The following is a 20,983-nucleotide window of genomic DNA, read 5'->3' on the forward strand; positions in this document are numbered from 1 at the left end:
GTATCCATTTATCTCACAGAACACATATTTGTATAATCCACTGATTGGCATGTGTTATGTCCCCCTCTGTGCCCTGTCCTTAGAGGATATGAGTCTATAACAGTTTTCAGCTAAAGATTTCTTTAGTTCAAGCTGTGGGAACTCACACCTTTAGCTCTGGAGAGCCTTGATTCCATCAAGGTGATGTAAGCTATTTAAGTGGGGATTCATGTGTGATTCAAAGTAGTGTGGGCCACAGAACCTCTGGATGAACTTCCTCTGTTCAGAGATAGGATGTAACCACTGCTCAGGGTGTGTTATGTCCCACTCTGTACCTATTGCCTTGAGGACTTCAAGAATCTGGTTCTTTAGTCAGGCTATACATCCTCATGCTTTTAGCTCTAGAGTTTCACAGTTCAATCCCTGGTGACAGCTAAGATAGCAGTTATCACGTGCACATTTTCAAAGAGCAATTTAGTCGTTAAATTGTTTAGAATACATTTTACTTGAAATTGTAGTACATTACTTTACGTAGTCCAAAGAGGACATTTCTCTCTACCCATACATGACATTGAAATCTGACCAATGTGTTTGTCGTTCTTGATGATGAATGCTATACAGATAATGAAGCCATCTCATTATATCTTGCATATGATTCATCTAATATTTACAATATGTCAGTGTAAGCAAAATATTAATTTGGACTGTCAAATAACATACCACAAATAATACATCTTAGAAAAATTCAAACAAAGAAAAGGTCAGACCTGCTTTACCATGCCCTTACTATTGTTATATTCCAGAAATGATGCATTCTTGTTCATGTAAATATATATAATCTTTTTTCTCATTATACCTGATGTATTGGTTTGGACATAAACATTGGAAATTTAAGAACGTGTGTGTATCTACACTCTCTTTCTATCCAAAACCCACTGGTCTGTCATGTCAGTATTTTTGTCTGAAAGTGAGCTGTTTAAGAGGCTGCATGGTTGTTCAATAGGGCACTAGAGTGGGACTCTAGAGACCTGGCTTCTGTTCCCAATCTGCTGTGTGACTTTAGGAGTGTCACTTCATATCCCTCTGCCTCAGTTCCCAATCTGTAAAATTAGGATAATGATACTTTCCTCTCCTTCATGCTTTGAGGCCTATGGATGAAAAATGTTATAGAAGAGCTAAGTATCATTATTTTTAACTTGAAGACTAATGGGGATAGTCCCACCCTATCATATCACTATTCATTCTTGTCTTCTTGCTGTTAAAGTACCTAATGAGACATAGGGGGAATGTGGTGCGAGTGTATCTGTCATAAAACAGAGAATGATAGAAAAGCCTAGTGCTAATAGACTTCCATACCAGAATACCAGAACAGTATTCCTGGCATGCTTGAACACGGCCTCTTCTGAAGCTAATTTGAGTCACGCTGAACAACTCCAAAGGCTGGTGGTGATGGGAGGAACCCATGTGTATTTTCTGCTTTTTCCTTGCTCCTACTGATTGAAATGCATTTGGATTAAATACATGTTTAGTGTCTAAATCTCAACCCACATTTCTATATTGCAAGAGAAAAAAGGTGCATGACTAGGGAGAGAGGGTAAGTTATAAGAGTCTTGAATTGGTTACTGTTGCTAGGGAAACCACTTCCTTGGTTCATGCACATTCATCACATCTGTCTCTCTTAGTCTGCCTGGCTCTAAAACAATCAAACAGCCTGATGTTAGAAAGAAAAAAATAAACTACAAAACAATTCTGAACGAATGGTGGAGAAAACAAATGAGCATTTCAGAGGCCCGCCTTTTGTTTGTGACACTGTCTGAGGATTCTGCCTGTACTAAGACCATGAAGTAGAAACCAATAGGTAGGTCAGGTTATTCCCTTTGACAAAATCCCTTAAAGGCTGTAAGGGCAGGATACACAAAAGGAATCAGGCACTGCTACACTCAGCATTGCAATGCCTAGCTTTCAGGCACCTAGAAAAATTAGTGGAATCCACAAAGGCTGCGTTAGGCACTTAGGGTCTCCATACAATGCATAGGGAGAGATAGGTGCCTGAGAATGGAATCCACAAAAGCTAGCATGCTAGGCAGAGAGCCACCACTGCTACCCAATGGGAGATGCCAATGACAAAGGAGTTCCTTCAGCCCCTGCCCATCTCAGGGAGTTAGGGACCTATGTTCAGGTGGGGAGGGAGGCTATCTCTGCTTGCAACCCACATTTGGGAACCCCTCCTCTCTTGGAGTCAGGTGCCATAGCCATTTCTTGTGAGAATGCCTTAGGTACCTGCCTAACTCCACATGAAACGGCCAGGGGAGGCAGTGGCTTCCCTCAGAATCTTTAGCCAGTGGTTCAAGTGATCATCCAGGGGGATGTGGGAGACCCTGGTTCAGTGTTATCATCTGCCTAAGGAGGGGAATGGATTTGAACAGGGATTCCCCACCTCTCAGGTGAATGCTTTAACCACTGAGCTATGGAATATTTTCAGGAGGGCCTCTCTCACTCCATTTTTGAAGCTGTTTCACTTTGTTATAAATAATTAAATATTAATTGGGCCACAGAAGTGAGACTGTCTGTGTAGTCCAGTAGTTAGGAAGTGGTGGGAAGCCCCTGTTCAAATTCCTTCTTCTCAGGAAGAGTGGGATTTCCCACATCCCATCCGAGTCCCTTAACCGATGGGCTAAAGGTTATAAGGGGGGAGGGGGAAACTGCCTCTCCCCCTCTGATGTTTTGTGTGGAGTTAGGCATCCTCTGAGCACACCCACTGGATCAGGACCCACAGGCAAGATATGTGAGGGAACACCTATCTTCTCCTGGTTTGAGGCTTGTGCTGAGGCTTGAGATAGGCATGCAGGCTCTGCCTGAGGCAGCAGTGCACATGCCCAGAGGCAGAAACATAGGCATCTAGGGAACATTTACACTGTAAGTGCTGAGTGAGTTTAGGCACCTACAGACTTAGGGCTTGGCTACACTTGCAAGTTAGAGCACATTAAAGCAGTCCCGGGTGCCCTAACTCCTGATGTGTCCACACTGGCAAGGCACTTAGAGCACCTGGACTCTGCAGCTGGAGTGCTCCTGATAATCCACCTCCACGAGAAGCATAAAGCTTGCTGCGCCCCGGCTGAAACGCCTGGGCATCAGTTCGGACGAGGTGTTGCATTATTGCACTGTGATTGGCCTCCGGAAACATCCCATAATCCCCTGAAGTCAAGTGACCACTCTTCTCATTGTTTTGAAATCAGCACCAGGCATGCAGGTATCCCCTTTCAAAGCTCTGTTTCTAACAGCTGGCATGCTTATCTGCTCGGTGACAAAGCAACCATTAGTGTGGAATGCTGCTGTTGTGAGTTGTGAGGGAGGGCGGGATCTGCTGCTGTCTGAACTTACAAGACAGCGTGCTGACACACTCTCAGCCCCCCAAAACACGCTGTCTCTCCCCACATATACAAACAACACACTCTCTGTCACACTCCACCCCCCCCCCATTTGAAAAGCACATTGCAGCCACTTGCACACTGGGATAGCTACCACAATGCACTGCTCTCTGTGGCGTTGCAAGAGCTGCTAATGTGGCCATGCCAGTGAGCTTGCAGCTGACAGTGTAAACACACGGCAGCGTTTTCCTGAAGGCTGGTTTATCTAAATCTGGAATTTAGGTGCCTAAATCTTTGCGGATCTGGTTCTAAGTTCCTTCTCCAAACCAGAAACTCTATAGCATTCTTAATTAGCAACAATAATACTTCATCATCTCAGCTACTTTTGTCTCCAATATGTCTCAGAGTGATTAAATAGAGGATGGATGAGTTGGTGAGGACAAAAAATAGTATTTTCGTGGTGCATGCTTACAAGTTGCAATTTGCATCATTTTGATGGACACAGCTATCTCAGACATTCAGCTGTAACATCCTAATAGTATGTTGCTTGCATTTAAGATACATTTTAGAATGCAGCTATGAGAGGTCAATTCACCAAAGACTCTCCAATTTATTGCTGATGGAGTACTTGAGGGAGACTAATGAGATCTATCGGAGTATGAGGTATGGGGAGCCTCCATGAACATGTAAGAGAGATATTTTGGGGAGGGGAAGTTGTAACTTAATGTGTTTTTGAAGCAATAATAGATTTGGGTTCAGTTACCTTGAGATTTGACTGAAATTCAGGATGGTCCTCATTTTGTCAAGCTAGTTCACCAGTGATTACCCTACAATATAGAACTCTAAAGTCTGATATGGGATTTCAGCACTGATAAAGAGGGAAAATATTTGGATTAACTTTTGTAACAACTGGGAGATGCTAAATCAGATTGGTGTTAGATGCATGCAAAACCACAACAAACATAATGCCTAAAATCAAAGTCTGATTCATAATCCAGGTCAAGCACCCTTTTAATTACTCTCTCACACTTCGGGAGTTTCAGTGCCTTAAAATCATACCAAACCTTTTACATTTGCTACATCTTTTCTCTCTGCCCTAAATTAGTCTTCCTCCATCTGCAGTACTCATTTAGACTTAAATATTGCAGGGCACTTTAACTTGTTTAAGGGTTGAGCACTTTAAGATTATAGAATCATAGAATCATAGAATCATAGAATCATAGAATATCAGGGTTGGAAGGGACCTCAGAAGGTCATCTAGTCCAACCCCCTGCTCGAAGCAGGACCAATTCCCAGTTAAATCATCCCAGCCAGGGCTTTGTCAAGCCTGACCTTAAAAACCTCTAAGGAAGGAGATTCTACCACCTCCCTAGGTAACGCATTCCAGTGTTTCACCACCCTCTTAGTGAAAAAGTTTTTCCTAATATTCAATCTAAACCTCCCCCACTGCAACTTGAGACCATTACTCCTCGTTCTGTCATCTGCTACCATTGAGAACAGTCTAGAGCCATCCTCTTTGGAACCCCCTTTCAGGTAGTTGAAAGCAGCTATCAAATCCCCCCTCATTCTTCTCTTCTGCAGGCTAAACAATCCCAGCTCCCTCAGCCTCTCCTCATAACTCATGTGTTCCAGACCCCTAATCATTTTTGTTGTCCTTCACTGGACTCTCTCCAATTTATCCACATCCTTCTTGAAGTGTGGGGCCCAAAACTGGACACAGTACACCAGATGAGGCCTCACCAATGTCGAATAGAGGGGAACGATCACGTCCCTCGATCTGCTCGCTATGCCCCTACTTATACATCCCAAAATGCCATTGGCCTTCTTGGCAACAAGGGCACCCTGCTGACTCATATCCAGCTTCTCGTCCACTGTCACCCCTAGGTCCTTTTCCGCAGAACTGCTGCCTAGCCATTCGGTCCCTAGTCTGTAGCTGTGCATTGGGTTCTTCCGTCCTAAGTGCAGGACTCTGCACTTATCCTTATTGAACCTCATCAGATTTCTTTTGGCCCAATCCTCCAATTTGTCTAGGTCCTTCTGTATCCTATCCCTCCCCTCCAGCATATCTACCACTCCTCCCAGTTTAGTATCATCCGCAAATTTGCTGAGAGTGCAATCCACACCATCCTCCAGATCATTTATGAAGATATTGAACAAAACCGGCCCCAGGACCGACCCTTGGGGCACTCCACTCGATACCGGCTGCCAACTAGACATGGAGCCATTGATCACTACCCGTTGAGCCCGACAATCTAGCCAGCTTTCTACCCACCTTATAGTGCATTCATCCAGCCCATACTTCCTTAACTTGCTGACAAGAATACTGTGGGAGACCGTGTCAAAAGCTTTGCTAAAGTCAAGAAACAGAAGAAAGAAAGATAATGCTTTCTAATTATAAAGATAAGGCAAAGTTTTCCATCTGCTTTCTTTTTTTCCCTGCTGGGAAAGCCTATCCAAGCTCTCAAAGAATTTGTAGCATAAAATAATGGCATTCAGAAAGCAAGGCCTTAGGCTCAGCTTCAGTTGATTAATTTAGCCTCGTTTACTATTTACAAAATGTCCATGAGCAGCTTATGATTTTCTCTGATTTGATTATTCTAAATCAATCACAGAATAATTTCTACAGATACTGAATGGTCTGTAGACTGCTCACAAGAAGTTCATTGAGAGTGTTTGATATTCTGCAAAGAAATGGTGTTGGTTAGTTTTGATGGGCCACAGATCACATGGCCAAATTTCTGTATCCAGGTTGGAAGATGGTAACTCTTAGAATCAGATTTCCAATATGAATACTAACATTTATTAAATGTAAATTTGTGAATACAAACATTCCTCCCAATAAACTGGTTTTCTAGAATGTGTGGGGCAAGTGAATACAAAGGACACCTAAGCAAAACTGAAGGAAATTTGGTTCTTAATTCAAAGAAATATTCTCGTGTGTTTCCAAGGCCACACTTATAAATATCTTTTCCCATTGCAAGAATTTTCTTGCTGCCTCCATTTTTAATCTCTGATATGTGCAGCCAAATGTACTCACACTAGACTGCCAATGAGCAGGAACTGCTTTACCCCTTTGGACGCTACTTGCTATTTATGCATCTCTTTCCTTAGAAATTGTTCTCTGGTAATATATCTACTTAAACATATGATCCTGGTCAAATTTCCTATAAGTTCTATACATCAAACCTTCTGAAGTAGTAACTCTTGAAATATAGTCATGTTTTGGACAGAATAATACTCATTAATGAGTGGTGACAATTTATATCTAAGTTCTACAGAAGAGATAAATAATAAAATCTTACACCTTTGTCCAATACAAAGCAAGCTACTTTCCTACTCGAGTTCACACTTAATAAGTTTTGTCCACTGTGAAAGGTTTTACTGGTGCAAGAGGTTTAAGAAATATTCCCTATACTTAAAACTAGAGAATACAATGTGAGCCACCTTTGAAAGCCCTTACATTTCTCAGGCATACAATACATTTTATTTTGCTATGGGAATAAAGTACTTTTTATAAACCTACCTTCTGACCTGCTGCTGCAGTCAAACTGAGTGAGAGGGCAGAGCCAAACACTGCCACTGAAGACAGTTTGGGGCCGAGTAACCCCTCATCACTGACTGCTAATTAATTATGTTCCTTGACAAATTTAATTCTGGGTCTGGCAGATTTGCAGACTTTTGTACCAGCACTAGAGTATAGCAAGAGTGTGAAATGGCAGAGATAAAAAATGTGCATTTACTAGCTGTGATGTATCTGGTATCCTAAAGTAAAACTAACTTTACAGTTAAGTTTTGTCTATAGCTGTATTAAAAATGTCAGAAGACACAGTGCATGTTATTGTTTTCACAGGTTCAAGATGCATTTAGATGTCGATTAAGAAACTGCCAAGATCCAATCAATGCAGATTCTTCAAGCTCTTTTCCTAATGGACATGCTCAGATCATGGTGAGTTTTTATTTTATCCTGGACTTCTAATTCAGTGTCCCTAGCCAAAATAAAAAGATGACTATACATTACTATACATGTCAAGTGTGTGTACATGAAATATTAATATGGTTCTTAAGTACAAGTCTGACTTCAGCTCCTGAAATTTCTTAGAAAAGTTCAGCTTGTTGGTTCAGTGGTCTGTTGAATAGCACTATTATGTGCTGAATCTCTGAATACCAAGGTTCAAGAGCAGCCAAGACTCTGCCTTTGTGGGCAGCTGGGACTACAGTGTTGTGTAGATGATGTTTTCAGTCTCAAGGATGAGTGGTCAAGTGTGAAACATACTATATATTCTGAATTTCTGTACCCGCTAGTGTCTGCTTGCAGAGCAGTGTTGCAGTCTGGGGGACTTAAGAGCCTTCCCACCTCCCCAGCTTCAAAGCAAATGCATCTGTTATTTCTATTGAGGAGAAAGTGGTGGGCATTCTACAGGGGAAAGAACTGGCTAGAGTTAAGGAGTCAATGAAAGTTAGGGTTGCCCGTTTTGGTTGGACGTATTCCTGGAGATTTCATCATATGGCATATCTTTAATTAAAGATTAATCTTTAATGACTCCAGGACAAGCCTAATATTTGCTAATATCCTTAGGTGCAGTTTAGTAGCCAAATACTTAGCCCATTGATTTCAATGGGAACAGGATCAGGCCCTAGATGATGCAAGGATCTCTTAGCAAATGCCCTTGAAAGAGCTGTTTGAGCAGAGGAAAACCAATGTTGAGATGTCAGGAAAAAGGATAAAATGACCCTTTCTGAAAAAAGAGAAAATTTGCTGCTTTTATTAGATACATGTAAATAAAGTGTGAGGAAACCATGAAAGCAAAATTGAAATGCATTTAGGCTCTATATCAAGTTAAATAGTATTTATTTCACTGTGACGGAGTGACCACAGATTCTTTTCAGAGTAACAGCCACGTTAGTCTGTATTCGGAAAAAGAGAAGGAGTACTTGTGGCACCTTAGAGACTAACCAATTTATTTGAGCATGAGCTTTCGTGAGCTACAGCTCACTTCATCGGATGCATACTGTGGAAACTGCAGAAGACATTATATACACAGAGACCATGAAACAATACCTCCTCCCACCCCACTCTCCTGCTGGTAATAGCTTATCTAAAGTGATCATCAAGTTGGGCCATTTCCAGCACCCAACTTGATGATCACTTTAGATAAGCTATTACCAGCAGGAGAGTGGGGTGGGAGGAGGTATTGTTTCATGGTCTCTGTGTATATAATGTCTTCTGCAGTTTCCACAGTATGCATCCGATGAAGTGAGCTGTAGCTCACGAAAGCTCATGCTCAAATAAATTGGTTAGTCTCTAAGGTGCCACAAGTACTCCTTTTCTTTTCACAGATTCTTCAATATTAAAACTCCATTCTAAATCCTGGCAGAATCTTTACCACACTTTGAAATGAATAATAGCTACTTTCACGGTTGGGGGCAGAAGGGGCTGCTGAACTTACTCTGGTTGCATTAGAAGCAGAGATATACAGAATGCTATATAACAAATACCAAATTTAATAAGAATGTTTCAGATAAAGTGAACTAATCTGATTAAGGTTATTAATGGTAATGTGTGTTGCAGGCTATTTTCTGTACTCCTGTTTATACAACGACTGTGAAAAGCTTTGTTGACAATAACCCTTCTATGATATGTAGAAGTTATTCTTCTATGTAAATATAAAATTACATACTGTATCATCTTATTAAAATTACATATTATATTTCCATCTATTTTATTTTATTTTTTTGTGGTCAGGCAGCATACTTTGAAAACAACCCAGTTATACTTTAGGAAAAATTGTATTACTCTGCTGTTGTAAAACAATAAACTCCACCTTCCCAGCAACAAGAAACCACTTTTAAGAGACTGTGATTCTGTAAGTAGGACATTTTGGAAGCACTGGTTGGCAAAAGGTATTGTGGTTTGGTTTTCATTTAATAATGGTTGTCTTGTTTCATTGTTTCTTGTTACAGACAGATTTTGAAAAAGATGTGGACATTGCTTGTCGGTCAGGTAAGGATACCAGAACAGTATGTAGTCAATCCAAAAAAAAAAAAAAATGAAGAAGATTTGTACTAGTGTCACTGTGAAGTAAAAGAAAGAAACAGAAAAAGTATGAGGTTTTACCTGGTTACAGAAAAATATCTTTTCTATTTTCTTTCATTGTCAGAAAACATGGATAAATGTAGTTCATTATCAAAGAAAATTGTGTAAGAGTCTCTTAACAGAATTCAAGTAGTGGATAAGTATCCCACAAGAATTTTTATATCTTAGAAAACAAGTGGATTTGGCAATAAAATCAACTTCACACATACAAGAATTTTCTTCACCCCAGTAAACATGCAAATTTGAAATAGCCATACAGCTAGCAAAGCACATTTTTGGTTAGATATAGGGCATTTGAAAATATGCATATAATATATAGTAGCGAAAACAATCAGGGGCTGACTTTTCTCTGGATCTAACTAACTAAAGTTTACTGTAGTTTAAGCAGCACAGGAATAAAAAAATAAAAATATATTTTAATTTCACATTATAGGTACACATTTTTATTCTGTTTTAGTACTCTGTACTTTATTGGCTCCGTTGCTGTCTGCTTCTGCTACTTAAAAATACTTGTCTTCAGCAACTTACTCAGCCAACGTAGTTTAAATAAAACATGATGAAAAATTAAAGGTCTTTATAATCCATTGGGAATTTTAAGATTTAGAGTCTCTCCATGCATTTTGTCACAATAGAGTAATAGTCCTTCCTTATTAACTAATGTTCATTACTGCTGATGTGTTTTGAAAGAGGTAAGGCAATGGAATTTAAAAACAAATACATTCCTCCTACCTTCCTAATGGAAGGATCAGTTTAGACTTAATCCATGAAGCTGCACACTTTATCAGCTTTGTAGTACAGAAAGTCATGTCAAGGACACACTTAAAGAAAGATACTTTTAATGCACACATGAGTGGACTTCACCATGTAAAATTAAGTGATTTAAATTCAATTTCCTATAATGAAATATTTAGTAAAAGGGTGACTGGGTGAGTTGGCATGACATGTGTGGTTAGAAACAATCTAATAACCACTTGCATTTAAAAATAAGTTTTTACTTTTTTTTTTTTCCGTTTTTGCTAAGTAATGTTATTGGGTAGTTGAAATGCCCCAATTTCTCACTTACATTTCCTTGCTTTAGGCAAATAATTCTTGAAAAATTAGAGACAATCATGTATGATTTAACATAGGGGGCTGCATTGGTGAGCTGACTACTACTGTATATCAGTGTACTGATACACACTGTAATATTAGAGCCACCATGAACTTCAGGACACAGGAAAGGGAGTAAATGCATTTATGGGTATTTCTGTACTTCTTATTGTCTAACTCACAAAATCTTAATTTCGCTGCACATGCTAGCACTATTGTGTTAGCTGGAGATACCTTCACTGAAAGTGGTGAATGACTATTTTATTAGCCATGCTGATATAAATCGATAGACTCTTCAAGTGCACCAAAACATAAATAGGCTTCTTTGCCTAGTTTGATCGTATGCTGCATGTATTCAGAGATGAATTTAATACAAGGGAGTTACAAAATTCAGCAGAAAAGAACATTTAGGAGTAAAGTCGGGGAAGACATGTACACAGTTAAGGAGATCATTAGGATGGATTGACAAAAAGATCTAGCCGCACAATCTGTCTGATATTTTCCAAGAGGTTACACAGAGTCGATAAGGGCTGTGCAGATGTCAGAGTGTACTCGGGGTTTTTGGAAGCCCTTAATCAAGTTTCACATGGCAGGTTTCTGCTTAAGCTGTAGGTTACCTAAGACCTATCACAGAATGTAGAAATAGATAAAGGGCTGTTTTTAATTTATATAAATGATCTAGGCTTAGGTAGAGATCCAGGTCAGTTATACAATGTAGATTAAAAGAAACTGATTAAATAAAAGCTCATTCAAACTAACGTTTATGAAATAAAACAAAGTTATTAAATGGATAGAAAAAGATATAAGGAAATACACTAGTGAAAGGAACATAGGTAAACAAAACCATGACAACGTAAAATAAGCAGCAGCAAACAACTCCTTGTTATGAGAATCCTGTTCTGTAATTCACAGTTCTACATAAGGATATTGGACCATGCAGAGCAGCTACAATAACAGGAACACTTTCTAGAATTTCACTCAATGATGACGAAGAAGAGAAAGGAGCAAACCCTGAAGGTATGAGCTATTCCACATTGCCCGGAAGCATCATTTCTAAAGTCATCATTCAGCAGCCCACAGGCCTCCACATGCCTATGAGCATGAGTGAGCTGGCCAATCAGTGTTTGAAAAAAGACAACAGTGAGTTGCGGCGGACTGTGTATTTATGCACTGATGATAACTTGAGAGGTGCAGACATGGACATAGTCAATCCTCAAGAACGGATGATGGAAAGTGACTATATTGTCATGCCCAGAGGTTCAGTAAACACCCAGCAATCATTGAAAGATGAGAGCAAATTGAATATAGGCATGGATACCTTGCCTCATGAAAGGCTGTTGCACTATAAAGTTAATCCGGAATTCAACATGAATCCCTCTGTAATGGACCAATTCAATATCAATTTAGATCAGCATCTTCCCACCCAGGAACATATGCAGAATTTGGCCTTTGAGCCCCGCACAGCAGTAAAGAACTTCATAGCCTCCGAGTTGGATGACAATGCAGGATTAGCAAGAAGCGAAACTGGATCCACAATATCAATGAGTTCTTTAGAGGTCAGTGATGCTTAAGCAAATTACATGTTCTGTTGTTCTAATTATATGGCAATATAATAAGTCATGGCTCCTTGACTACAGCCAGTGTTTATGTTTGAGGGGTGCAGCTAATGTCTTAATTAAGATTAAATTACTGTTTGGAATCATGCTTTGCTTATTCTATTCCCATAAAACAATACTGACAATGTTTAGAATTGGAATAAAAATCAAAGTAAAGTTTTAGAGCCTTAAGGATGGGATGATACAATCTTGGAGCTTCAAAATTCCACCTGCCTTGCCGCGTATTTCCTTACCTGCAGGATGAATTCTATTAAATAACTCTGAGTTCCAGTGAAAAAGAAAAACCCATTCCTACAGGATAACATTATAATCACTGAACTTACTTGCACCCTCAAACAATGTTCATTATTCATTATTTATTTGCTTCATTAAATGTGCATAATTCTTTACCAGCAGTTAAGGACAATGGGTTTGATTCTACGCTAGTGTAAATCAGAGTAATTCTCCTAAGTAGCACTGCATGAAGTGACCAAATTTTCATGTTTGTGCCAACATGTGTAGAATTTGCATGTGCAGCAGGTGCAGGTATCTTTCTTGCACACTTAGCTCAGATGTCATTCTGACTATAAAATTGTTCTGGAAATCATTACTGGAATCTGTCTCGAGGATTTAAACATTAGAGAAAATTGCATGTGAAAACCATTTGCTTATTTATTTAATACCTAAGGATCAAATACTTCAGTTCTTAAAAAGTCTTTACTTTTGCAAACCAGTATCAGTGAGGTCAGTAGGAGTTTAAATGAGTGTGTTGACTGGAGAATTTGGGCTGGAGATCAGAATTTTGTTTCTATCATCAGGAGCTTTGAAAACAAAATACTTCCCTCCTTATGTTGTGTTCATAATATCCACAACTCTTGCATGAGAAACACAGATTAATTAAATATATTAAAAAGAAAGAAGATGAATTTGGGGCTTGGACGGTAAGCTAAGTATTGGCTACTTTCTGTAAGTTGCATTAACATGTAAATGTATAGGTAATCTTGGGACACATTTTCAAATGGACTTCTTAAAATTGCATTTTGCACACACATCCAGTTGCATGCATACGTCAGTTAGTTAGACATGAAGTTACCCGATATGCATGCACAATTCCAGCTTTGGTGGGCCCAGTTCCTGACGCCACATTTGAAAATATCCCTTGAAGTCTATGAGAATGTTGGCTTGCATCTTTAGAATCCAAAATGTTTATTTCATTTATAAAAGCTTTTCACTTCACTTGTAAGATTTGTTACTGACCCTGGGTCTGATTTACCACTCTGCTACACCAGTTTTATGCTTCTGTAACTACACTAAAATCAAGAGTGATGATTCAGGTCATTATAATATATGTATTCTCTCTTACTAGAGCAACCACACAGGATCATTCTGATACATATTTGCAACTTTGTACAGTTGCATTTGCAGTTCAGAGTTCTATATGTGAAAGGAGTTCATGGCCCCTAGCAGGTACCAAGCCAACTGAAAAAATGTGCATATTTATGTGTGTGTGTGTGTGTGTGTGTGTGTGTGTGCTGCACACGCACACACATGCAGCATGTATGGAGTATTAGTAGAGGCAGATTCCTACAAATGCCATTGCTTAGACTTGACGAGATTGTTGAATCTTTACTCATGGAAATACAAATTGAAGTAGAGATTGGGGGGGAGGTCCTTCCTCAAAAATTTTGAAATATCTAGGGCCACTTCCTCCATTTTAGAAGACTGTAAGACGTTTCAAAAGATAGATTCAATGCAAAACTTTGTATCAGGTATTATTGATGCATCTTTCCCTTCAGAGGGGAGAGGGAAAATCTTTCTTTCCTTTCTCTTAGAGAAAGCGTGCAAATAGATGATAGCTAACTGAGAAGCCCTTCTTCTCCCGTCAGGACCTATTGCTTCTCTTCTCCACCCATAGGAAAATCTGGGAGCTCCAGAAGCTTCTTTGCCAGGCATCAGGCTCCTCCTAAGGCTCTCACATCAGGTTCCCCTATCGCTAGCAAGAGAGGAGGGGGATGCCCTAAGTCAGAAAGAGAAGGAGGAGCTCTTCTTCTACATTCAGTGTAGGACAGGGAGTTATGTTCCCCTGCACACCTCCATAATTTAATCCTCAGCATCATGATACTTGCGCTGTAATTACTCTGCAATGTGTACGTTTTTACCATGTCATTCTATAGTAGTCAACATTTAACATGTAAGTGAAGTGCACCTGGGTGATTTCTGATGTGTTAATTCTAAAATTTTAAAATTTAAGGTCAGTATTTATTGAGCACATAATAAAGGGAAGAAAGTTTGTAAAGCAATTAGGGAAATGGTATAACTGGGAAATTATTTAGATATCATAGACCCCATTTTCAGAGGGACTCAAACCAACTTCTGATTTTGTGGGTGAAGTTTTTCACCTCCTGATACTTACACCCATCAAGAATTATGGGTGTAATTGGTACCAGCTGAACATTGTGTCCCAAAACAGCTAGTCTGTATACCTAGTTGTTATTATTTGTTCTCTCAATTTATTGTGGGCACAAGTAGTTGTGGGTATAAAACTGAACCTGCAGAAGTAGGGGACATGTCTGAAAATTTAGGCCTTTAGCTTTAAGTGCTGTCACAAAACAAAACAAAAACAATTCACTTGAAACTCATTTCCATTTTATTTCTGAAAAATCAGAATCTCATACTTCCATTGACCAAGTCTCTTACATCATACATGCACACATGTCCTCACATAAAATATTCCATCACACTTGGAAAATTGAGGGTTTTTCGTGCTAACGCTCTTACAAAGTCTGCTAAATTCCTGATTTTCCTCTATTTATAAATCTCAAAAATGTTCCACAATTACATCAGTGGGCATCTGCTTTATCCATTAGAAAAATTCACTTCCAAAACTGCTTTTATGTGATATTAAGGTTATGAGACCTGTATCATAAAATCCTAACCAGTTCAAAGTTAAGGCTGAGATGTGAGGTCATTAGTATACTCTCTCATACCTGGGCATTGCATTGTATGATGCCTGGAGATGACAGTTTTAGGAGATAGCTGAAATATTCAGGCATGCTGGAATTTCCTAGCTTTTGCCTCTGTGTGTCACAGACCTATTTCAGTTTTTGTATGTTAGTATTTTTTTCATATGCTTTATTGTATCAAGAAGATCTGCTTCTCTAGTTAGATAGTTCTTTGAAGGTGATATATTTATGTACAAATATTACTCAGGCACACACATACATGTATGAGTTTGCAGATTACCAAGGTGCAATCTAGTGAGATTTTACTCTGTACGCTCCATACAGTATTGGTGTTATTATAGACACAAGCGGGCATACTAGTACACCATGGTGGTTCTTACAGGGAATAATTTAACATCTTGCTTATCTCCTGCACCTTCTTCATATGCGTGGATTAAAGTTGGCAATATTATCTTGGTATTAAAGTGGCTTTCAATGTGCTTCTTCAGTTCAGAGTGTTTTGGTTTTAATGAAGAAAGCACTCTGAATGTCCTCTTTTGGAATGGTTTTTGTTTTGAAAGTGCACACTCACATTGCTGTGCTCATTAAAACTAAATTACTTTGAAGTGAGGCAGTGCATTCCCATCCACTTTGACACAATAGGGACGGGGAGGGGGGGTTGGAAGTCTAAATGCAGAGGAAGAAGCAGATCTATGCAAGGGGCAGAGCACCTGCTCCCCAAAAATGCAGGGAGAACTGGCACGAGCATCTTAGTGGAGCAGGAGTGGCTGGTTCTTTTAGAGGAATACAGAGAAGGAAAGAACACTGTACCTAATTTGTTTTAAATGAAAAGGGGGGAAAGGGATATTTAGAAAGAAAAAGACCAAAAAGGAAAAAGGAGAGTAAGAGTTGTAAAGAAATGAAGGTAGAACATGCAGGAAATTGTATTAACAAGGAAAAAGAGAGACTGTGCTCTGGTAGGCAGGAAGATGACAAAGAAAAGGAACGACTCTAATTTAAAAGAGAATGTGGCAGACAAGGAAGAAACTGTTGTATTCTCTTTTCAATATTCTTCTCTAAATGAGAGGACTTACTGTGGTGCTTTGGCACATAAATGACTGGAATTCAGTTCCCAATCTCTCATTCCCCTGTATTCATTTTTCAGGTCCCAGTCCCTCATTCTCCAATTTGAGATTTCTATGGAGACAGGCACACTGCCATAAGTGGGAAGCACTTGGTTGTATCACTAAAATATCCCTTCTGACACATTAATGAGGGGAAAATATGAGAGAACTGAAAAGATAGTGAAGGAGTTAACAACATAAAGAAAGGGGAAAATAATAAACGGAAAGGCATAAGAGAAGACACAGGAAAGGCAAAGTCAGAGACACCAGAAAGGGAGAGCAGAGTTCAGGGGAGGCTTAAAATGAAAGGGGCAGAAACAGAACACTGAAATCAAAGTTTAAAGAACAAGGTTAAAAACATCTGTGATAACACGAGAGGAGAGAAAGAGATAGAAGAAATACATCAACAAAACAGTATTTCTTGTCAAGCAGAGACTCAGACAACAGGCAGTTTAGAAGCAATAAGCTAGTCTCAAGTCCTTTTGACCTATGATATGAGAACTGAACAATAATTGGGAATAGAGTGAAAAGAGCATCATGGGAGTTTCTGCTTTAAAATGCACCCAGATTGCATCAGTTTTTCAGGGCCCTCCTCCCCCTTACACAGATTTATCTTTCTTTCCTCCTTCCATTCTCAATCATCTGCCAAAGCGTGCTGCTTGCCAGTTCTGTGACTCTCAGCCTTAATGAAAGCCTAAGCCTATTATAGCTCCTGCTTTATTTGATTTGTTGGATGGATCTTGAGTTCTTCCAGTTCCAAAACTGCCACTACATCATTTTATATAACCTTTATAAAGGTGGAAGTTGAACCAGGCAATGAGAGGGCAGTAATTGAAGGTGTATTGAACTGGAATTCTAGTCAACACCCTGGAGAATAACATGTATTTGAGACAGTCGTTTTACATGTACCTATTTTAGCTGCATGTGATATTTAAGAAAAATACATATTTTCAGTCATTGACGAAATTAAGAAATGCCTATACCTCCCCTAAAAGAGCGCAGCAGCTCCAAAACAGGTGTTTATAGACTATTGAGTAAATGTATATGTAGGAGCTGTTATAAAAGAAGGAGACTTATGCACAGTAGATCAAAATAGCTTTGAACTGAGGCCTTGTGGGTGTTGCAAGTGTATTGTGTGCTAAAATTGCTAGGAGACGTTCAGCACTCAAAAATTCCCACACTTATGTGGTTATGCACTTTTTTCACACAAAATTACTGCCTTATGACTCACCTGTATTAAAGTTCAATAGCCTGTACAACCTTGTATTTGAAGCTAAGCTGTTCTTTTTTCACTAACATGAACACAAATGGGCATTTTAAAAAATCACAACTTCTATTCATGCTGCACTTTTATATCTCCAAAATACCAAAAGAGATTTTTCTTTAATTTTGTAGGGGGAAAAAGCCCTCCCTGGGGCTAAAATGTTGTATGTCACATTTAATCTCAGAGTGAATTATCAACTGATGATAATAAGGATTTATATTAATGGAAACATGGAGATAGCCTTCACTATTATATCCCTGGTTTCAATTATACTTTGCACTGCATAATATATCTTCAGGAGTTTATGTAATTAGTCAGCTAGCAGTATAATGCAAACTAGAATAAGGAGCAAACCGGGAATTCATCTTTTTACACAGATGGAGAGGGATGATATCAGTCATTTAGTCCTGGTGCCAGTGGAGTAGTGCATGTTGGTGCATAGAAATTATCTTTCAGCGCTGTTCTATTTTTTCCACCAATGAACAGAGTTCAAAGTTATTCTGGAATTATTCAGAGAAGCTATACACGATTAGTACAAAACACAACTGATTTAAGATGAATTGCTGCTGCAGACTTCCTTTCCACAGAATTTTACTTTGGTTTTAATATAAGGGCTTTTTCCTGCGATGTGGGTTTTATCTCTGAAATCAGACAGTCATAGAAATTAGAGATAGAAAAGACTCACCAGATCACCTCCTGTCAATGCAGGAATAGTTTCTACAGTATATTCCTCCAACACCTTGCCCGACCTAATGTTCAATTACTTAACTGATGAGCATCCCACTGCTTCCTTTAGGAGATCATTCCCTGTTCAAATGAAGTTCACTACTGGGAATGCTTTCTTGATAACCAGTCTAAAGTTGCCTTAATTTCATCCCATTATTCCTGAATTATAACTTCCTAGACATGTTCTTCCCCAAGTAGCCTCTTTCATTATTTGGTATTTATACCCAAATACTTGTAAACTGTGATTATGTATTCCAACTCCACCACCACTGTTTAACCCAGGTACATAAACTTTTTTACCCTTTCCTTTTAAATCACTTTTGCTAGCCTCTGAATGATTTTTGTTGTCCTTTTCTGAATTGTTTCCAATGTATTGACATCTTTCTATTACTGACAGGCCCAGAACTTTATGCAATAGTCTAGGTGCAATATCACCAGAGTTGCATAGAAAGCAACTTACACCTACTTGGGCTGGTATATGCAGCCTTGACTTTTTTTGATGGCATATTGAATTGCAAATTGATACCCAGCTCATTGTTTGCTATCACCCCTGGGCTTTTTTCCTCATTACTGTTTCCCAGCTCTTTTCCTGCCATTGAATAGCTACATGCCTTTGTGTTCAATATTTTAGATTGAATCTGATTTTGTAATTTTTGCACCTCTCTAGGACTTTGTTTTTACTTCTCCATCCTCACTGATATTTGCAATATGTTTGAATTTATATTATCTACATATTTTGCTTCATGTGAAGGTTACCTATTCTTCCAAATCATTAATAAAAGATACTACATAAAGCTGAGGCTAACACTGATCCTGGAAAACCCCTCTGGCTCTCATTGTAAGGTTTATGCTGATTAAACTGATACTCGGTTTTTACTGGTGGATACATGCAACTACACTAAGAAGAGACCCACCATGGACCACCTTCATCGAGCTATGCATTCACTGGCTACCAGAGATTTTTTTTTCCTTAGCCCCATCTCATTAGGCTTTCAACTTCCATTAATTTAATTTGTTGAATGAGCCAGGTGGTTGCCTAGATCTATAGGACCATGAAGGGGCATATACAAGCCCCTCTTCCCTAGCCCTGAGATACCACCCTGGATAATCATCCTTTTAGTTGATTTAAGAAAGAAACTATTTTTGAGGTTGTCAGATTACTTATGGAACCTAAACATGCAAGTAGTCTTGAGGTGGATGGGCAGCTTGTGTTGGTTTTACTGTACCACATCATATAGGAACCAGAGAAAATGGAAGTGGAAGTGGTGGCATTCAGAAATAAAAGCTTCTGAAATAGCATATTAGGGAAAGATCCAATTTCCTTAAGTCAATGTAAAGACTCCTGGTCACTCCAATGTAAATTGGATCAGGCCCTTAAACATATTTGCCAGCTCCAAAATAACCTTAAAATTGTTCAGTGTTGCCAGTGTGATAGCTAATAGGACCTGACCCTCTACCTGTTGATGTCACTGGCAGAACTCCAATGGACTTCAACTCAAAGCACAACTCTGTTGCTCCTCTGACCTGTGACAGCAGATCATGTCTTTAATGACTTTAGGGGATCACCATGTGCAGTCCTGAAAAATATAAAGTAAAAGCACAAAACAAATATTATTTAATGTACAGTTAAAAATAAATGTCCTCCTTCTGGTTCCGTTCTGGTTATACTCCAGAAGAATTTTGTTTGACATACGTGTACAAAATGGCCTACTGAGTCTCCGTGCCAAGGAGATGTGATGTAAAAGCAGAATTGCAACTGTGACATCTATCCAATCAGATTGCAGTAAAGTATGGTGCAGTGTTTTGCTCACATTTAAAGTGAACAGTAGAGTTATGTGGGGGCTTAAACCTAATCACCCATCTCTGCTTATAGGTAATGCCAGAGTACCTGTGCTGCCCATGAGCAGACTTGCAGGCAAAATGGGTTTTAAATATTCCATTTTTCTAAATCACACTTTCTTGCAAATCAGGTCTCTAAACTATATTTGATTTAGCATCTTCGTTCATGCATTTCAGTAAAACCAGGTTTATTACTGCTTTGAGTGTTGAAACTAGTCTAGGGACAAGTACTCTAAAGTTTATCTCATGAATGAGCCTTTTTCCTTTTGTGACCACACAGCCAAACATAACACTAAATATTCTGAGTGTTCGCAAGCCCTGTTTGTGTTTTGGGGGTAAATAAATCTCTTGAGGTATAGTTCATTTTAGAGTGATCAGAGTCTCTCTGGTTTTTTTACCACTGTTGTTTTGGGTTGTTGTTCAGGGGTTTTTTTTGTTTTGTTTTGTTATTGGTGCTGTGACACATTTTTTCCAAGTAGTCTTTAAATATCCTGGTTAATGTGGGAGGCAAAGTTGAGCTTTTCTAGACAGTGAATCTTTCAAGTATTCTAAGTCCCTTCCCGTGGGCTGATTCCTAGCACTTCAGATCCCAGAATGTGCAGAACATTCCTACAGTGGCCTCCTTTGCATATTTACAAATCCAACCATTTGGAGCCAGTCAAAATTTTCCACCAACACAGTTTTTCAACAAAAAATGGCTTTTTTGACTAAATTTAAAAAAAATAAATAAAAAAATGGGAGGGGGAGGGGGAATCTGTTTTCATCAAAAACCCAGAAATAAAAAAAAAATCAGTTTTCAGCAACTTTCACTTTTTAACTGGAAGTATTTAGTTTTTGGTTGCAAAAAAACAACATTTCAATGCAAAATTTCAACAAATCAAAAAATTCATTTCATTCAAGTTTTTCACAATTTCTTGACCAGCTTTATTAGAAATGAGTGCATCCATGTCACCTCCATCCTCA

At 38.9% G+C, this 20,983-nt stretch overlaps 1 protein-coding gene across 5 annotated transcripts in view; it reads left to right on the plus strand.

Moving 5' to 3' along the window:
• Positions 1-20,983, plus strand: part of ADGRB3 (adhesion G protein-coupled receptor B3) — a 621,270-nt gene that overhangs the window by 585,163 nt on the left and 15,124 nt on the right. For all 5 annotated transcript variants that reach the window (XM_073336359.1, XM_073336357.1, XM_073336356.1 and 2 more), the window contains 3 exons: positions 7,198-7,293; positions 9,309-9,348; positions 11,443-12,086. In XM_073336359.1, coding sequence (XP_073192460.1) covers positions 7,198-7,293; positions 9,309-9,348; positions 11,443-12,086 — 780 coding nt within the window. The remainder of the gene's footprint in view (positions 1-7,197; positions 7,294-9,308; positions 9,349-11,442; positions 12,087-20,983) is intronic.

This window comes from Lepidochelys kempii, chromosome 3, assembly GCF_965140265.1.
Source record: "Lepidochelys kempii isolate rLepKem1 chromosome 3, rLepKem1.hap2, whole genome shotgun sequence".
Classification (NCBI taxonomy): domain Eukaryota; kingdom Metazoa; phylum Chordata; order Testudines; family Cheloniidae; genus Lepidochelys; species Lepidochelys kempii.